Here is a 20,876-nt window from a genome sequence, read left to right as displayed (position 1 = left end):
ACATAACACAGCCCACATGGACATTTAATCATGTAGATAACATGGGTGGTGTTTACCTACATAACACAGCCCACATGGACATTTAATCATGTAGATAACATGGGTGGTGTTTACCTACATAACACAGCCCACATGGACATTTAATCATGTAGATAACATGGGTGGTGTTTACCTACATAACACAGCCCACATGGACATTTAATCATGTAGATAACATGGGTGGTGTTTACCTACATAACACAGCCCACGTGGACATTTAATCATGTAGATAACATGGGTGGTGTTTACCTACATAACACAGCCCACCTGGACATTTAATCATGTAGATAACATGGGTGGTGTTTACCTACATAACACAGCCCACATGGACATTTAATCATGTAGATAACATGGGTGGTGGAACACGTAATAATGCCATTTATTTGGAACCGTGTTCCTGTTTGTGGGGGGCAGAAACATTCACACTTCATCATATTGTTGCACTGGGCTCAACATCTGCATTTACAGCAACCAATCAGAAGAGGGCGGAAAAGAGCCTGGCTCGTTTTCTTTTGTGGCTGGAGGTTTGGCATGGACCATTTTGTTGCATAAGTTGCGACCTCTCCTATTTACAATAAGTGGTGGGTTCTTAAATTTACCCCACCTCTCCTATTTACAATCCAGGGTGGGTTCTTAAATTTACCCGACCTCTCCTATATAGTAAGTGGTGGGTTGTTAAATTTACCCGAACTCTCCTATATAGTAAGTGGTGGGTTCTTAAATTTACCCGACCTCTCCTATATACAATACTGGGTGGGTTGTTAAATTTACCCGACCTCTCCTATATACAGTAAGTGGTGGGTTCTTAAATTTACCCGACCTCTCCTATATAGTAAGTGGTGGGTGGTTAAAGTCAGCTGGCAGAACTGGGTCTGATAAAACATGACAATGGTTCTAAGGAGTTTTCTGTCTGTGTATCTGTCTGTCTGTCATTCTGTGTATCTGTCATTCTGTCTGTGTATCTGTCTGTCTGTCATTCTGTCTGTCTGTCATTCTGTCTGTGTATCTGTCTGTCTGTCATTCTGTCTGTGTATCTGTCTGTCTGTCATTCTGTCTGTGACTCTGTCTAGATTTAGGTTCCCAAGGAAGGTACTCCTGATAGCCCTCAGACCCGTCTGGATCTTGACACTCTGAACACGCGTTCTGCATCATATCTCTTACACCAGATAAGATATGTTTTGTATTTTGTACATTGTAAAAGGGTATTTTCTTTTTTTTGCTGCAAAAACTGAAAAACCTGCTTGGAAGGAAATACTGCTGTGAAACCTACAGGAGCCGGATCTTAATTTGATCATCCTGATGTTGTAGGAATTTTCCTGCACAGAATGAAATGCTAATTTGTAATGTATTCCAGGTTAAAAAGGCTTAAAAACAACATACCAATTTCCTGTTGATGCAGGATAATTTCTGTTTTGTGAAACTGTCTCAAACGAATATATGACATATCTCTCTCTCTGCCTCCATCTCTCTATATCTGTCTCCATCTCTCTGCCTCTGCCTCTCGCTCTCTCTGCCTCACTCTCTCTCTCTCTCTCTTTGTCTCTCTCTCTCTGCCTCTCTCTCTCTCTAACTCTCTTTGCCTCTCTCTCTGCCTCTCTCTCTCTCTGCCTCTAACTCTCTCTCTCTTTGCCTCTCTCTCTGCCTCCCTCTCTCTCTCTTGATTTATCTCTGCCTCTCTCTCTGCCTCCCTCCCTCTCTGCCTCCCCCCTCTCTCTCTCTCTATCTATCTATCTCTGCCTCCCTCTCTGTCTCTCTGTATCTATCTCTGCCTCCCTCTCTGTCTCTCTCTATCTATCTCTGCCTCCCTCTCTGTCTCTCTATCTCTCTCTGCCTCCCTCTGTCTCTCTCTATCTATCTCTGCCTCCCTCTCTGTCTCTCTCTATCTATCTCTGCCTCCCTCTCTGTCTCTCTATCTCTCTCTGCCTCCCTCTGTCTCTCTCTATCTATCTCTGCCTCACTCTCTGTCTCTCTCTATCTATCTCTGCCTCCCTCTCTGTCTCTCTCTGCCTCCCTCTCTGTCTCTATCTATCTCTGCCTCACTCTCTGTCTCTCTCTATCTATCTCTGCCTCCCTCTCTGTCTCTCTCTATCTATCTCTGCCTCCCTCTCTGTCTCTCTCTATCTATCTCTGACTCCCTCTCTCTCTCTCATCCAAGGTATTTTTTTCTATACACTACTGAAGTGACACGTAATTTTCCAGGAAGTAGCCTTGTAGTTTTTTGTAGTTTTTCTGAATAGTTTTCAAAGGGTAAAAACGCATCGCAATGGTCTTCAAGCCAAATAATCCATAAAAGGAATCTAGGCAGAGGAAAATTCATCCAAAACAAAATATGTATTTTATATATATATAATATATTTATCAATTAATCAATCAATTGAAACCTGTCCTGTCCACAGAGGTCATGGATTGGAGGTTTGAAAACTGAAACAAGGCTGACCCCTGCTGGTGAGATGATTTGACAACACTGCTTGAAAATCCTTTTTAAAATAATTTAACCTTTATTTAACTTGGCAAGTCAGTAAAGAACCAATTCTTATTTCCTTATTTCTATTGGAGTCACTTGGTTACATTTAAACACCATGAGAACAAAACACCAGACTCACACAGGCTTCATTCATTATAGATGTTTATTCCTTCAGATGGGAAGAAGATGGAGACATACAGTGATAGAATTACATTCAGAACATATAATAGTATCTCCATGGTAACAGTGATAGAATTACATTGAGAACATATAATAGTATCTCTATGGTAACAGTGATAGAATTACATTCAGAACATATAATAGTATCTCTATGGTAACAGTGATAGAATTACATTCAGAACATATAATAGTATCTCTATGGTAACAGTGATAGAATTACATTCAGAACATATAATAGTATCTCCATGGTAACAGTGATAGAAATACATTCAGAACATATAATAGTATCTCCATGGTAACAGTCATAAGGAAGTCACAACCTGACAAACTGTAGGCCAGTGTTGGGGTTAATTCCATTTCAATTCCAAATGTTCCTCATTGAAAAGCATGGCAGAGAAATGGATTTCAGTGTACTTCTAGAACTGACTGGAATTGAAATGGAATTGACCTCAACCCTGCTCTAAACCTCATTATTAACATTAACAAGAGTAATGGCAGCACATCAAGGAATTAAACTGTATTTTATTTATTAAAATAGAATTCTGTCCCCTTACATACTTTTTATATTTGATATAAACAGAGAAGAGTATAGACTATAGATATATATAGACATAGAATAGATGGGTAGAGAGGGAGTATATAGATATATATAGACATAGAAGAGAAGAGTATAGAGGGGAGAGAAGTGTATATACTACAGATATATATAGACATAGAAGAGATTGACAGAGAGGGAAGGGAAGAGTATAGACTACAGATATATATAGACATAGAAGAGATGGGTAGAGGGAGTATATAGATATATATAGACAGAAGAGAAAAGTATTACAATTGAAAGTGTACATATGTTGACATGTAACCATGACAACCCTCATTACCATAACAACCCTCACTACCATAACAACCCTCATTACCATTATAACTCTCATTACCATTACAACCCTCATTACCATTATAACCCTCACTACCATAACAACCCTCATTACCATTATAACCCTCATTACCATTATAACCCTCATTACCATAACAACCCTCATTACCATTATAACCCTCATTACCATTATAACCCTCATTACCATTACAACCCTCATTACCATTATAACCCTCACTACCATTACAACCCTCACTACCATTACAACCCTCATTACCAATATAACCCTGATAATCATTACTCTAACAGTAATGATAGTTTGTTGATATGGTGAGAGCATCTGTACCCAGATCATCCAAAGAACCTTCCAGAACTATTTCTCATGGAATTGTAAAGATTCCTCGCTACGGAAGAAATTCTTCCAACTAGGTTATAACCCTTACAACCATTATAACCCTTACAACCATTATAACCCTTACAACCATTATAACCCTTACAACCATTATTCCCATTATAACCATTATAACCCTTACAACCATTATAACCCTTACAGCCATTATTACCATTATAACCCTTACAACCATTATTACCATTATAACCATTATAACCCGTATAACCATTATAACCCTTATAAACATTACAACCATTATAACCATTATTACCATTATAACCCTTACAACCATTATTACCATTATAACCCTTACAACCATTATAACCCTTACAACCATTATTACCATTATAACCCGAATAACAATTATAACCCTTACAAACATTACAACCATTATTACCATTATAACCATTATTACCATTATAACCCTTACAACCATTACAACCCTTACAACCCGTACAACCATTACAACCATTATAACCATTATAACCATTACAACCATTATTACCATTATAACCCTTACAACCATTATTACCATTATAACCATTATAACCCGTATAACCATTACAAACCTTATAACCCTTACAACCATTACAACCCTTACAACCCTTACAACCATTACAACCATTATAACCATTATAACCATTATTACCCTTATAACCCTTATTACCATTATAACCGTTATCTAACCATAACCAGAGTTTAGTTGACAATTTGTTGATATAGTGAGAGCATATGTACCCAGATCATCCAAAGAACCTTCTAGAATGATTTATCAATGCATTGTAAAGATGCCTCAGTGGGAAAGAAATTATGTCAAGATATTTCCTCCAGGAATGGGGAGGAGTAGACGTAGTAGTAGTAGAAGTAGTAGTAGGTTTGACACCAGTTGGACACTGCTCTGGGAAAACCTGGACACCACCTGGGTAGTTCGGGTTCAACATGTTATACAGATCTGCCAAGGTTTCTGAGGGCAATGTCTTCCCCTTGCCCTCCTTTTGGTTCTGACCCCAGTGTGCTCGGGCCACCCACTTTCTCAGGTTGTTGTTGTAACAGCAGTAGGCTGTCCACATGAGACCTGGGATGTTCACTCTGTTGTTCAGTTTGTTGTTGTCACTGGGAACTGCTCCAGTCACCACATAGGCCTTTATCTTCCTGTTGTTATTAATACAGTCCGTCTCAAGCTTTTCTCTGACATGTTCCTCCATTTCTCTCCAGCTGCCATTGTTGAAGGACACCACCTGGGGAACGATGTTGGTCAGGGTAAAGGTGGACTTCTGAGTATCAAGGTCATGAGCATGTGAACATGGGAAGAGGTGACCTCTGTTCACCCCTTTCTTTTGTGTTGAGTTAATATAGTCGTCGTTACCAGCCTGGTGTTGGTATTCAATCTTCCTACCACTGTTCTGCATTTCAGGGCTGTTGTTTTCCCCGTTGAGCTGCAGGAAACAACAGTCAAACATTCATTAATTCACAAGTTTTCTGTACAATAAACCCCCTTTCTGTACAATAAACCCTCCTTTCTGTACAATAAACCCTCCTTTCTGTACAATAAACCCTCCTTTCTGTTCAATAAACCCTAATTTCTGTACAATAAACCCCCCTTTCTGTTCAATAAACCCTCCTTTCTGTACAATAAACCCTCCTTTCTGTTCAATAAACCCCCCTTTCTGTACAATAAACCCTCCTTTCTGTACAATAAACCCCCCTTTCTGTTCAATAAACCCTAATTTCTGTACAATAAACCCACCTTTCTGTACAATAAACCCTAATTTCTGTTCAATAAACCCTAATTTCTGTTCAATAAACCCTAATTTCTGTACAATAAACCCTAATTTCTGTACAATAAACCCTCCTTTCTGTACAATAAACCCTACTTTCTGTACAATAAACCCCACCTTTCTGTTCAATAAACCCTCCTTTCTGTACAATAAACCCTCCTTTCTGTAGAATAAACCCTCCTTTCTGTACAATAAACCCTCATTTCTGTAGAATAAACCCTCCTTTCTGTAGAATAAACCCCCCTTTCTGTACAATAAACCCTCCTTTCTGTACAATAAACCCCCCTTTCTGAAGAATAAACCCTCCTTTCTGTAGAATAAACCCCCCTTTCTGTTCAATAAACTCTCCTTTCTGTACAATAAACCCTCCTTTCTGAAGAATAAACCCTCCTTTCTGTAGAATAAACCCTCCTTTCTGTACAATAAACCCTCCTTTCTGTAGAATAAACCCCCCTTTCTGTACAATAAACCCTCCTTTCTGTACAATAAACCCTCCTTTCTGTACAATAAACCCACATCTTTTTGAGGGGGTTCACAATCAAGACAATCAAGTCTCTACACCCTCCACAGTGGTAGATCTATATTCTGTAACATTACTGTCTGTGATTTACAGCAGTAAACAAATACACATGTTATGTTATATGAATAAACATGAGTCCTACCTGGGGCTCCATCATCCAGGGTTGATGTTTTGGTCTGCAGTCTGTAGGACGACCAGAGAAGGTGTAGGCTGAGAACACAGGGATCCTGTTTGTCGTGTCGTAGAGAGTTGCAAACCTGTAGATGTTGTTGAACAACTGGCAGATCGGCTTGTAGCGGTTCTGGTCCTTGACTATCCCATCAACCAAAATATCCGGTAGATTTGGAGTTTTCCCCTCCAGGAAGAACTTCTGGCACTGTGGAACATCACTGAACTTAACCACTACATGAGAGAGAGCAGGAGGAAGGAGAGAGAGGAGGAGGAGAGTAGAGAGATGATTCAATACCCCCATCATCACCTGAAGACTGTACACCACAGAGACAAAGATGAAGTTACAGATACCAGTTGGTAGACTGGAGACTGTTGAGCTGAGTCAGGACAGACTGATTTAAATAGGTTTTCAGAGACTCCTCCTTCATGTGTCAAGACAGAAAGGGTTGATTTGCATAAACTCCTCTGTATGTTTCCATGGAAACTGCTGTAACAAATAACATGTGACTAACCTACTGTAGTTTCTAACACGTATGGACCCAGAACTTAATCACACAAGATTATAGTTCTGGGTTAATGAGATTAGACTGCTCTAAATAGTGACTGCATCCACACTTTGGTTCTGGTAGAAAAACGTTTTAGGATAAAAACATGACTTTACTCAGCATAGAGTCTGTCAGAAGATACACATCACACTATTACCACAGTGGGACTGTTCTGGAATTACGGTTGCTGAGTTCACATTCAGTAATATCCCACAATATCCCCCTGACTCAAAAACGGTTGCTACAACTGAATGAAATGGAGGAAGATGTGTCCTACTGAATGAAATGGAGGAAGATGTGTCCTACTGAATGAAATGGAGGAAGATGTGTCCTACTGAATGAAACGGAGGAAGATGTGTCCAACTGAATGAAATGGAGGAAGATGTGTCCTACTGAATGAAACGGAGGAAGATGTGTCCTACTGAATGAAACGGAGGAAGATGTGTCCTACTGAATGAAATGGAGGAAGATGTTCAAACTGAATGAAATGGAGGAAGATGTGTCCAACTGACTGAAACGGAGGAAGATGTGTCCAACTGAATGAAATGGAGGAAGACGTGTCCTACTGAATGAAATGGAGGAAGATGTGTCCAACTGACTGAAATGGAGGAAGACGTGTCCTACTGAATGAAATGGAGGAAGACGTGTCCTACTGAATGAAATGGAGGAAGATGTGTCCTACTGAATGAAATGGAGGAAGATGTGTCCTACTGAATGAAATGGAGGAAGACGTGTCCAACTGACTGAAATGGAGGAAGATGTGTCCAACTGACTGAAATGGAGGAAGATGTGTCCTACTGAATGAAATGGAGGAAGATGTGTCCAACTGAATGAAATGGAGGAAGATGTGTCCTACTGAATGAAATGGAGGAAGATGTGTCCTACTGAATGAAACGGAGGAATATGTGTCCAACTGACTGAAATTGAGGAAGATGTGTCCAACTGATTGAAATGGAGGAAGATGTGTCCTACTGAATGAAATGGAGGAAGATGTGTCCAACTGAATGAAATGGAGGAAGATGTGTCCAACTGAATGAAATGGAGGAAGATGTGTCCAACTGAATGAAATGGAGGAAGATGTGTCCAACTGAATGAAATGGAGGAAGATGTGTCCAACTGAATGAAACGGAGGAAGATGTGTCCAACTGAATGAAATGGAGGAAGATGTGTCCAACTAAATGAAATGGAGGAAGATGTGTCCAACTGAATGAAACGGAGGAAGATGTGTCCAACTGAATGAAATGGAGGAAGATGTGTCCAACTGAATGAAATAGAGGAAGATGTGTCCATCTGAATGAAATGGAGGAAGATGTCTCCAACTTGGTGTATTCTGTATCTATAGTCTGACCACTGCTGAGTTTATTTCCACTAACTGAAGTAGTTCACAGTAAGAGCTGACACAAAGCTGTGTATGTAGAGTTAGAAAATGTGTTTCCTAACAACACTGTGGTCAGAGCAGCACTGGGCTGTTTAACACCTCAGACTCAGCAGCTGTAGATTCTTCAGTTGAGGCCTTTTCTCAGTGAGAGTAGAGGAGACTGGGGAACAGACTAACACTGGGCTGGTTAACACCTCAGACTCAGCAGCTGTAGATTCTTCAGTTGAGGCCTTTTCTCAGTAAGAGTAGAGGAGACTGGGGAACAGACTAACACTGGGCTGGTTAACACCTCAGACTCAGCAGCTGTAGATTCTTCAGTTGATGCCTTTTCTCAGTGAGAGTAGAGGAGACTGGGGAACAGACTAACACTGGGCTGGTTAACACCTCAGACTCAGCAGCTGTAGATTCTTCAGTTGAGGCCTTTTCTCAGTGAGAGTAGAGGAGACTGGGGAACAGACTAACACTGGGCTGGTTAACACCTCAGACTCAGCAGCTGTAGATTCTTCAGTTGAGGCCTTTTCTCAGTAAGAGTAGAGGAGACTGGGGAACAGACTAACACTGGGCTGGTTAACACCTCAGACTCAGCAGCTGTAGATTCTTCAGTTGAGGCCTTTTCTCAGTGAGAGTAGAGGAGACTGGGGAACAGACTAACACTGGGCTGGTTAACACCTCAGACTCAGCAGCTGTAGATTCTTCAGTTGAGGCCTTTTCTCAGTAAGAGTAGAGGAGACTGGGGAACAGACTAACACTGGGCTGGTTAACACCTCAGACTCAGCAGCTGTAGATTCTTCAGTTGAGGCCTTTTCTCAGTGAGAGTAGAGGAGACTGGGAACAGACTAACACTGGGCTGGTTAACACCTCAGACTCAGCAGCTGTAGATTCTTCAGTTGAGGCCTTTTCTCAGTAAGAGTAGAGGAGACTGGGGAACAGACTAACACTGGGCTGGTTAACACCTCAGACTCAGCAGCTGTAGATTCTTCAGTTGAAGAGGCCTTTTCTCATTACGAGTAGAGGAGACTGGGGAACAGACTAACACTGGGCTGGTTAACACCTCAGACTCAGCAGCTGTAGATTCTTCAGTTGAAGAGGCCTTTTCTCAGTGAGAGTAGAGGAGACTGGGGAACAGACTAACACTGGGCTGGTTAACACCTCAGACTCAGCAGCTGTAGATTCTTCAGTTGAGGCCTTTTCTCAGTGAGAGTATAGGAGACTGGGGAACAGACTAACACTGGGCTGTTTAACACCTCAGACTCAGCAGCTGTAGATTCTTCAGTTGAGGCCTTTTCTCAGTGAGAGTAGAGGAGACTGGGGAACAGACTAACACTGGGCTGTTTAACACCTCAGACTCAGCAGCTGTAGATTCTTCAGTTGAGGCCTTTTCTCAGTAAGAGTAGAGGAGACTGGGAACAGACTAACACTGGGCTGGTTAACACCTCAGACTCAGCAGCTGTAGATTCTTCAGTTGAAGAGGCCTTTTCTCAGTGAGTAGAGGAGACTGGGAACAGACTAACACTGGGCTGGTTAACACCTCAGACTCAGCAGCTGTAGATTCTTCAGTTGAGGCCTTTCTCAGTAAGAGTAGAGGAGACTGGGGAACAGACTAACACTGGGCTGTTTAACACCTCAGACTCAGCAGCTGTAGATTCTTCAGTTGAAGAGGCCTTTTCTCAGTGAGAGTAGAGGAGACTGGGGAACAGACTAACACTGGGCTGGTTAACACCTCAGACTCAGCAGCTGTAGATTCTTCAGTTGAGGCCTTTTCTCAGTGAGAGTAGAGGAGACTGGGGAACAGACTAACACTGGGCTGGTTAACACCTCAGACTCAGCAGCTGTAGATTCTTCAGTTGAGGCCTTTTCTCAGTGAGAGTAGAGGAGACTGGGGAACAAACTAACACTGGGCTGGTTAACACCTCAGACTCAGCAGCTGTAGATTCTTCAGTTGAGGCCTTTTCTCAGTGAGAGTAGAGGAGACTGGGGAACAGACTAACACTGGGCTGGTTAACACCTCAGACTCAGCAGCTGTAGATTCTTCAGTTGAGGCCTTTTCTCAGTAAGAGTAGAGGAGACTGGGGAACAGACTAACACTGGGCTGGTTAACACCTCAGACTCAGCAGCTGTAGATTCTTCAGTTGAAGAGGCCTTTTCTCAGTGAGAGTAGAGGAGACTGGGGAACAGACTAACACTGGGCTGTTTAACACCTCAGACTCAGCAGCTGTAGATTCTTCAGTTGAAGAGGCCTTTTCTCAGTGAGAGTAGAGGAGACTGGGGAACAGACTAACACTGGGCTGTTTAACACCTCAGACTCAGCAGCTGTAGATTCTTCAGTTGAAGAGGCCTTTTCTCAGTGAGAGTAGAGGAGACTGGGGAACAGACTAACACTGGGCTGGTTAACACCTCAGACTCAGCAGCTGTAGATTCTTCAGTTGAAGAGGCCTTTTCTCAGTGAGAGTAGAGGAGACTGGGGAACAGACTAACACTTTTAGACTTTAGTTTATCATGAAAATATTATTTATGCTAAAATTAATAACATTTTAATACAAACATATCTCAGCTCCATTACACAGTAAGTATGTTCCTAGGACGTTCCAGTCATTTACAATTCAACCAACTGGTGGATATTAAATGTTACAATTGACCCAGTAGGTGAATGTTCCACAGGTCAATAATTTAACAAAAGTATATTTACTTTAGGGCCTCAAAACATTTTGTGGGTCAATAAAACTAAAAGTATTCAATGGATTTAAACAAAACCTCTTGGGCCTGTAGAGACACTAAACAACCAATAGCAGTGTTGCTATTGAACGTTGGCTTGTAATGATGTATGATGAACTATGAATCAGTTTCTTATTTCATTAAACTACAGGAATACTTTGTTTCAGGGAAACATTATATTTGTTCAACATGCGTGTGGGAGGAGTTCTCCTTCTGTCCAATGAGGTCATTTCTGGACAATATTTCAGCAAGTAAAATGATGGTTCTATTTTAGAATGTGGAACACACAGCCAATAGGGAGGTTTGATTGTTACATCTGATAAATAGTTACACCTGTTCCACATACAGGTGCGGGCGGCAGGGTAGCCTAGTGGTTAGAGCGTTGGACTAGTAACCGGAATGTTGCGAGTTCAAACCCCCAAGCTGACAAGGTACAAATCTGTCGTTCTGCCCCTGAACAGGCAGTTAACCCACTGTTCCTAGGCCGTAATTGAAAATAAGAATTTGTTCTTAACTGACTTGCCTAGTTGAATAAAAGTCCAATTTAAAAATACAGAGGAGTTTATCCAACCCTCCTTGTCCAGTCTGGACCACTAATTATACCAGACAGGACTCATCTTCATAGAGAGGAGTTTATCCAACCCTCCTTGTCCAGTCTGGACCACTAATTATACCAGACAGGACTCATCTTCATAGAGAGGAGTTTATCCAACCCTCCTTGTCCAGTCTGGACCACTAATTATACCAGACAGGACTCATCTTCATAGAGAGGAGTTTATCCAACCCTCCTTGTCCAGTCTGGACCACTAATTATACCAGACAGGACTCATCTTCATAGAGAGGAGTTTATCCAACCCTCCTTGTCCAGTCTGGACCACTAATTATACCAGACAGGACTCATCTTCATAGAGAGGAGTTTATCCAACCCTCCTTGTCCAGTCTGGACCACTAATTATACCAGACAGGACTCATCTTCATAGAGAGGAGTTTATCCAACCCTCCTTGTCCAGTCTGGACCACTAATTATACCAGACAGGACTCATCTTCATAGAGAGGAGTTTATCCAACCCTCCTTGTCCAGTCTGGACCACTAATTATACCAGACAGGACTCATCTTCATAGAGAGGAGTTTATCCAACCCTCCTTGTCCAGTCTGGACCACTAATTATACCAGACAGGACTCATCTTCATAGAGAGGAGTTTATCCAACCCTCCTTGTCCAGTCTGGACCACTAATTATACCAGACAGGACTCATCTTCATAGAGAGGAGTTTATCCAACCCTCCTTGTCCAGTCTGGACCACTAATTATACCAGACAGGACTCATCTTCATAGAGAGGAGTTTATCCAACCCTCCTTGTCCAGTCTGGACCACTAATTATACCAGACAGGACTCATCTTCATAGAGAGGAGTTTATCCAACCCTCCTTGTCCAGTCTTGACCACTAATTATACCAGACAGGACTCATCTTCATAGAGAGGAGTTTATCCAACCCTCCTTGTCCAGTCTTGACCTCTAATTATAGGGGAAGGAGGAAAAACATATTTTTAATGAAAATTCCTAATAAACCATTTTTGTGTGAAATTAAAAACATAGATTCAGGAAAAGTCAAAGAGGGGGTCAGGGGGTCGGGGAAATACCTTTACAATGACAGATTTAGGGACTATTTTAATTCCTCAAACACGTCTGTGATGGTTCTTGTTAAAAGGCCTGGAGGTCTGATCACCACACAGTCCCAGGAAGTAGGACGACAGCAGGTTTATATTTGATTGGTCACACCAGTCCCAGGAAGTAGGACGACTGTAGGTTTATATTTGATTGGTCACACCAGTCCCAGGAAGTAGGACGACTGTAGGTTTATATTTGATGTGTCACACCAGTCCCAGGAAGTAGGCCGACAGTAGGTTCACATTCGATTTGTCACACCAGTTCTAGTTCATATTCCCTTTCCTGGAGAATTGTATTTCCTGACAATAATATTTTGACGGTCATTTCAGTTTTTTTAAGAATACAGCTGCCTCAGAACCATGTCTCCATCCCTCTCTCCCTCGTCCCCCTTCTACCACTCCTCTCTAGCCCCTATCTATCTATCATCCATCTCTCTCCCTCAACTCCTCTCTCCCCCTTATCTATCCTCCATCTCCAACTCCTCTCTCCCCTTATCTATCATCCATCTCTCTCCTCGTCCCCCATTCTCCCACTCCTCTCTAGCCCCCTATCTATCATCCATCTCTCTCCCTCGTCCCCCTTCTCCCACTCCCCTCTAGCCCCTACCTATCATCCATCTCTCTCCCTCGTCCCTCGTCCCCCCTTCTCCCACTCCTCTCTAGCCCCTATCTATCATCCATCTCCAACTCCTCTCTCCCTCTTATCTATCCTCCATCTCTCTCTCAACTCCTCTCCCCCTTCATCTCTCTCTTCCACCTTCTCTCCCCCTTATCTATCCTCCATCTCTCTCAACTCCTCTCTCCCCCTTATCTATCCTCCATCTCTCTCTCAACTCCTCTCTCCCTCTCTCTCTCTTCCACCTTCTCTCCCCCTTCTCTCCACCTCCATCTCTCTCTTCCACCTTCTCTCCCCCTTATCTATCCTCCATCTCTCTCAACTCCTCTCTCCTCTTACCTATCCTCTGTCTCTCTCAACTCCTCTCTCCCCCCTTATCTATCCTCCATCTCTCTCTCTCAACTCCTCTCTCCCCCTTCTTCCCTCCTCTCTAGCCCCTATCTATCATCCATCCATCTCTCTCCCCCTACTCCCACTCCTCTCTAGCCCCTATCTATCATCCATCTCCAACTCCTCTCTCCCCCTTATCTATCCTCTGTCTCTCTCAACTCCTCTCTCCCCCTTCTCCCACTCCTCTCTAGCCCCTATCTATCCTCCGTCTCTCTCAACTCCTCCTCTCTCCACCTCCGTCTCTCTCAACTCCTCTCTCCACCTCCGTCTCTCTCTTCCACCTTCTCTCTCTCCTTTTTATTCCTTCATTACTGATTTGCAGGTAGAAAAGGTTACATGTATAAAACACTATTACTACAGTGGGATTGTTCTGGAATTATGGTTGCTGAGATCACATTCATTAATATCACTAACCAGAACTCAGTTTTCATGACTGGAAACCAGAAGATATTAATAGTGGTTTCATTTATTGGTGTTGTTTATGTTGATGTATTGTGGTCTGACCACTGCTGAGTTTATTTCCAGTAACTGAAGTAGTTCACAGTAACAGCTGACACAAAGCTGTGTATGTAGAGTTAGAAAATGTGTTTCCTAACAACACTGTGGTCAGAGCAGCACTGGGCTGTTTAACACCTCAGACTCAGCAGCTGTAGATTCTTCAGTTGAGGCCTTTTCTCAGTGAGAGTAGAGGAGACTGGGGAACAGACTAACACTTTTAGACGTTAGTTTACTGTGAAAATATTGTTTAAGTTGAATTAATAACATTTTAATACAAACATATCTCAGCTCCATTACACAGTAAGTATGTTCCTAGGACGTACCAGTCATTTACAATTCAACCAACTGGTGGATATTAAATGTTACAATTGACCCAGTAGGTGAATGTTCCACAGGTCAATAATTTAACAAAAGTATATTTACTTTAGGGCCTCAAAACATTTTTTGGGTCAATAAAACTAAAAGTATTCAATGGATTTAAACAAAACCTCTTGGGCCTGTAGAGACACTAAACAACCAATAGCAGTGTTGCTATTGAGCGTTGGCTTGTAATGATGTATGATGAACTATGAATCAGTTTCTTATTTCATTAAACTACAGGAATACTTTGTTTCAGGGAAACATTATATTTGTTCAACATGCGTGTGGGAGGAGTTCCACTTTCTGTCCAATGAGGTCATTTCTGGACAATATTTCAGCAAGTACAATGATGGTTCTACTTTAGAATGTGGAACACACAGCCAATAGGGAGGTTTGATTGTTACATCTGATAAATAGTTACACCTGTTACACATACAGAGGAGTTTATCCAACCCTCCTTGTCCAGTATTGACCACTAATTATACCAGACAGGACTCATCTTCATAGAGAGGAGTTTATCCAACCCTCATTGTCCAGTCTTGACCACTAATTATACCAGACAGGACTCATCTTCATAGAGAGGAGTTTATCCAACCCTCCTTGTCCAGTCTTGACCACTAATTATTCCCAGACAGGACTCATCTTCATAGAGAGGAGTTTATCCAACCCTCCTTGTCCAGTCTTGACCACTAATTATACCAGACAGGACTCATCTTCAAAGAGAGGAGTTTATCCAACACTCCTTGTCCAGTCTTGACCACTAATTATACCAGACAGGACTCATCTTCATAGAGAGGAGTTTATCCAACCCTCCTTGTCCAGTCTTGACCACTAATTATACCAGACAGGACTCATCTTCATAGAGAGGAGTTTAGCCAACCCTTCTTGTCCAGTCTTGACCACTAATTATACCAGACAGGACTCATCTTCATAGAGAGGAGTTTATCCAACCCTCCTTGTCCAGTCTTGACCACTAATTATACCAGACAGGACTCATCTTCATAGACATGAGTTTATCCAACCCTCCTTGTCCAGTCTGGACCACTAATTATACCAGACAGGACTCATCTTCATAGAGAGGAGTTTATCCAACCCTCCTTGTCCAGTCTTGACCTCTAATTATACCAGACAGGACTCATCTTCATAGAGAGGAGTTTATCCAACCCTCATTGTCCAGTCTTGACCACTAATTATACCAGACAGGACTCATCTTCATAGAGAGGAGTTTATCCAACCCTCCTTGTCCAGTCTTGACCACTAATTATTCCCAGACAGAACTCATCTTCATAGAGAGGAGTTTATCCAACCCTCCTTGTCCAGTCTTGACCTCTAATTATACCAGACAGGACTCATCTTCATAGAGAGGAGTTTATCCAACCCTCCTTGTCCAGTCTGGACCACTAATTATACCAGACAGAACTAACTCTAAGCCAAGTCCTCTGTTTACTTCAGACACATCTTCTTCCACATATCGTCACAGAAAAGTTATTCAGTTAGATAATGTTGACCCAGTGGCATCCTGAGACATTGATACATCATGAGAGAAGAAAATATTAAAATACCATTTCTATGCTGCATTTATTATGTAAAAACTCACCCCAGCACATTCAGAGGCAGAACTTGGAGACAGGAAGGACTTCACCCTCTTCTGCTGGTTTTCGCCCCACCAGGGCAAGTTCAGAAGCCTGGGGTGAATACAAGAGGGCCTGGGGTAGATCATCAGGGACAGTGGCCAGGCGTGAGGCAGGAGGGGAGTGCAGGAGGTACCTGTATGTCCAGGGTTCATACCTAATACATACAGAGAATACATAAGTGACAGCTACAGTACTAAGCATTCTCAGCACCACGAGAGCAGATCTACAGCATGACAGGTAAGTGACAGTTACAGTACTAAGCATTCTCAGCACCATGAGAGCAGACCTACAGCATGAAAGGTAAGTGACAGCTACAGTACTAAGCATTCTCAGCACCATGAGAGCAGACCTACAGCATGACAGGTAAGTGACAGTTACAGTACTAAGCATTCTCAGCACCTTGAGAGCTGACCTACAGCATGAAAGGTAAGTGACAGCTACTAGATTTAGTTGTGTAACTAAAGGACAAAGAATGCATAGGCCTTTATGACAGATACAGGAAGGGAGTGTCATAAAGTATTCATGCTTAACACAATGCACATCTACCATTAGTGTAAAGTATTCATGCTTAACACAATGCATATCTACCATTAGTGTAAAGTATTCATGCTTAACACAATGCATATCTACCATTAGTGTAAAGTATTCATGCTTAACACAATGCATATCTACCATTAGTGTAAAGTATTCATGCTTAACACAATGCATATCTACCATTAGTGTAAAGTATTCATGCTTAACACAATGCATATCTACCATTAGTGTAAAGTATTCATGCTTAACACAATGCATATCTACCATTAGTGTAAAGTATTCATGCTTAACACAATGCATATCTACCATTAGTGTAAAGTATTCATGCTTAACACAATGCATATCTACCATTAGTGTAAAGTATTCATGCTTAACACAATGCACATCTACCATTAGTGTAAAGTATTCATGCTTAACACAATGCATATCTACCATTAGTGTAAAGTATTCATGCTTAACACAATGCATATCTACCATTAGTGTAAAGTATTCATGCTTAACACAATGCATATCTACCATTAGTGTAAAGTATTCATGCTTAACACAATGCACATCTACCATTAGTGTAAAGTATTCATGCTTAACACAATGCATATCTACCATTAGTGTAAAGTATTCATGCTTAACACAATGCATATCTACCATTAGTGTAAAGTATTCATGCTTAACACAATGCATATCTACCATTAGTGTAAAGTATTCATGCTTAACACAATGCATATCTACCATTAGTGTAAAGTATTCATGCTTAACACAATGCATATCTACCATTAGTGTAAAGTATTCATGCTTAACACAATGCACATCTACCATTAGTGTAAAGTATTCATGCTTAACACAATGCATATCTACCATTAGTGTAAAGTATTCATGCTTAACACAATGCATATCTACCATTAGTGTAAAGTATTCATGCTTAACACAATGCATATCTACCATTAGTGTAAAGTATTCATGCTTAACACAATGCATATCTACCATTAGTGTAAAGTATTCATGCTTAACACAATGCACATCTACCATTAGTGTAAAGTATTCATGCTTAACACAATGCATATCTACCATTAGTGTAAAGTATTCATGCTTAACACAATGCATATCTTCCATTAGTGTAAAGTATTCATGCTTAACACAATGCATATCTTCCATTAGTGTAAAGTATTCATGCTTAACACAATGCATATCTACCATTAGTGTAAAGTATTCATGCTTAACACAATGCATATCTTCCATTAGTGTAAAGTATTCATGCTTAACACAATGCATATCTTCCATTAGTGTATAGTATTCATGCTTAACACAATGCATATCTACCATTAGTGTAAAGTATTCATGCTTAACACAATGCATATCTTCCATTAGTGTATAGTATTCATGCTTGCAGAACGTCAAGGGAACAGAATAGCCGACCTAACATTGCAGAACCATATTCATGTGTAGATTGAAATGCAAGGCAAATATCGCGATTATCACACCATTAAACTAGATCACATAATACATGTATTAGCTAATCCATGACTGATACATGTTGAATAAAACTGTGTTAAACACTGGAACCGAAAATAAACTACTGTCCAGTAGCATGTTAAAGTTAGTGAACTGTAGCCTGCATCACCTTCACACGATTTCACAACTTCACAGACGTCTTACAACATACAACAAAGCACGAATATAAGAGATAGTTACATTAAAATAGATACGATTGTAAAATAGTATTGAAAATGCAGATAAGTGGTTGCTGATTGTACCGGTAGTTACCGATACCGAACCAATACTACGGGCATCATAGGTAGATGACTGCAGAGATAGAACTGTATAATGTTTTCAATTCGCTTTTCCATTCTTCTTATAACTTCAGATGTAGCAATAAGATCCATTTCATTCAACCTTATAAGATACTTCCTCTGTAACTCTCCGTTTGATGTAAACAACGATCCGATGAAGGGAAAGTGTCTTCTTCTGTGGGTTTTATGGCGGACTACACACAAAAAGGTGCTTTGCTGCCACCAACTGGACGGTTTGATACAACAACAAAAAATCAATAAAAATATATACAGTGGGGCAAAAAAAGTATTTAGAAAGAAAATCACATTGTAGGATTTTTAATGAATTTATTTGCAAATTAAATAACTACTTTTTTGCCCCACTGTAACTCCAAACATAAATGTGATACTAAATTATTCCATCCACCCTCATAAAATAGTACATTATCAAAACAAACAAAACTCCCACTTCTTCCTTCTTTTAGTTCTCTACATGTCCCTTCTCGGGTTCTAGGACCTGAGAGGTGGTACGAAAAAGTTATGGACTGTAGGTGCAAGTAAGAATGACAACAGGCAGAATGTGGTACCGTTTACAAGGACTTTATTCCTTTACACGGTAATATGGGGAAAAGGGGCTAGACGGAACCAAAGCAAAGAAAGTAAATCTCAAAGCCCCCCCCTCTCCTATCTTACCTGCCTAACCACTTTTACCTAATTTAGCACCACCTGGTGCCCTAACCAAAATACAGGGGGTGGTCCGCCCAGGTCTTACCTAGTGTGCCTAGACAATGAATATACTACGGGTATATGTATGCCCGCGGGCCTCTTGCCTAAGCACTCCCTAGGTGCCTTCCCCTTCTCCCCTGGGAACAAATGAAACAGAATATTAAACAATTTCACAAACAACGGACATCAAATAAGCTCTATCTGAGCAACAAACTCACAGAACATACCTTTTCAGCAATGAACTCCCAGCAAAATCAACCTCTAGCAAAATCTCTCTGCAATGAACAGAACACTGGCTTTTATATAGCTTCAGAGGGAATGGGTAATTGGAGACAGCTGCGTCTTGACGAGGGGGCGGGGTCAGCTCTCCAATTAGCCATGGAGTCGACCAATCAGCTGCTTGAGGGATTTCAGGAAGCAATTTCCTGAAATAAACACATGCACAAACAAACTACAACACATAAACTAGATTTGATTTATAGCCTATAGCCTAGACCTACTCTAAGAAACGTATCTGATATAGAATATAGCCTAGACCTATTCTAAGAAACTTATCTGATATAGAATATAGCCTAGACCTACTCTAAGAAACTTATCTGATATAGACTATAGCCTAGACCCTCTCTGAGAAACGTATCTGATATAGCCTATAGCCTAGGCCTTCTCAAATAGGCCCTGGTCTAAAGTAGTGCACTACATAAGGAATAGGGTTCAAATAGTCCCTGGTCTAAAGTAGTGCACTACATAGGGAATAGGGTTCAAATAGTCCCTGACCTAAAGTAGTGCACTACATACGGAATAGGGTTCAAATAGTCCCTGGCCTAAAGTAGTGCACTACATAGGGAATAGGGTTCAAATAGTCCCTGACCTAAAGTAGTGCACTACATAGGGAATAGGGTTCAAATAGTCCCTGACCTAAAGTAGTGCACTACATACGGAATAGGGATCAAATAGTCCCTGGCCTAAAGTAGTGCACTATATAGGGAATAGGGTTCAAATAGTCCCTGGCCTAAAGTAGTGCACTACATCGGGAATAGGGTTCCATTTGGAACGAAGCAATACATTACTGACCTGGGAGAAAACATGGAGAACCCTGAACTCACCATGTTACCAATCTGTCACCAATCACTCTGCTGATCCATCAGAAACCAATAAATATCTCCAGGTCTGTTGAACAAAGTGATTTTCATTGTAACTGGACAGACAGACAGACAGACAGACAGACAGACAGACAGACAGACAGACAGACAGACAGACAGCAGTGATTGTCATTATAATGTCATTTATTTACGTATTTATTTTCTATTGTACAGAGTTGTCTACTGTTGTCTGTCGCCCCCCAGTGGTTCTTTGTTGTAAGAACGAACTTATTTCCTTCCCAAATGGGACCCTATTGTAGTGCACTATAAAGGGAATAGGGGGCCATTAGGGACGTATTTAACTGGAATATGTTGTTGCACTACGTCCTAATGAATAGCTCTGGTCCAGGGTGTGACGTGCATCTTGATGAAGCTGAACCGTGTTGATGGATATAACACCCTGGACCAGAGCTACCTAACAATACACAGCTGGATAATAAGTCCTGTTATCTGATATTCTGAATAATGTTGTATTTTATAGGTTGTTAAACTGAGTTAA

At 41.2% G+C, this 20,876-nt stretch overlaps 1 protein-coding gene across 1 annotated transcript; it reads right to left on the bottom strand.

Annotated features, from left to right (window-relative positions):
• Positions 1-2,648: 2,648 nt before the first annotated feature.
• LOC135574240 (endonuclease domain-containing 1 protein-like) lies at positions 2,649-18,453 on the bottom strand. Its single transcript, XM_065025203.1, has 3 exons — positions 16,179-18,453; positions 6,386-6,645; positions 2,649-5,381 (listed from the first exon to the last, which is right to left on the bottom strand). Exons 1-3 carry the CDS (start codon positions 16,186-16,188, stop codon positions 4,689-4,691), a joined length of 963 nt encoding a protein of 320 aa, XP_064881275.1. The 5' UTR covers positions 16,189-18,453; the 3' UTR covers positions 2,649-4,688.
• Between the last annotated feature and the right edge of the window lie 2,423 nt (positions 18,454-20,876).

The sequence above is a fragment of the Oncorhynchus nerka genome, linkage group LG12 (genome assembly GCF_034236695.1).
Source record: "Oncorhynchus nerka isolate Pitt River linkage group LG12, Oner_Uvic_2.0, whole genome shotgun sequence".
Taxonomy (NCBI): domain Eukaryota; kingdom Metazoa; phylum Chordata; class Actinopteri; order Salmoniformes; family Salmonidae; genus Oncorhynchus; species Oncorhynchus nerka.
Note: the sequence above shows the minus strand (reverse complement) of the source record. Positions and strands in the feature narration are given on the sequence as shown.

Excerpts from the sequence above, each read along its gene's own strand:
- LOC135574240 (XM_065025203.1), bottom strand. Across the intron at positions 5,382-6,385 it reads CCTGGATGATGGAGCCCCAG|CTCAACGGGGAAAACAACAG; the intron begins GTAGGACTCATG and ends TGTTTCCTGCAG.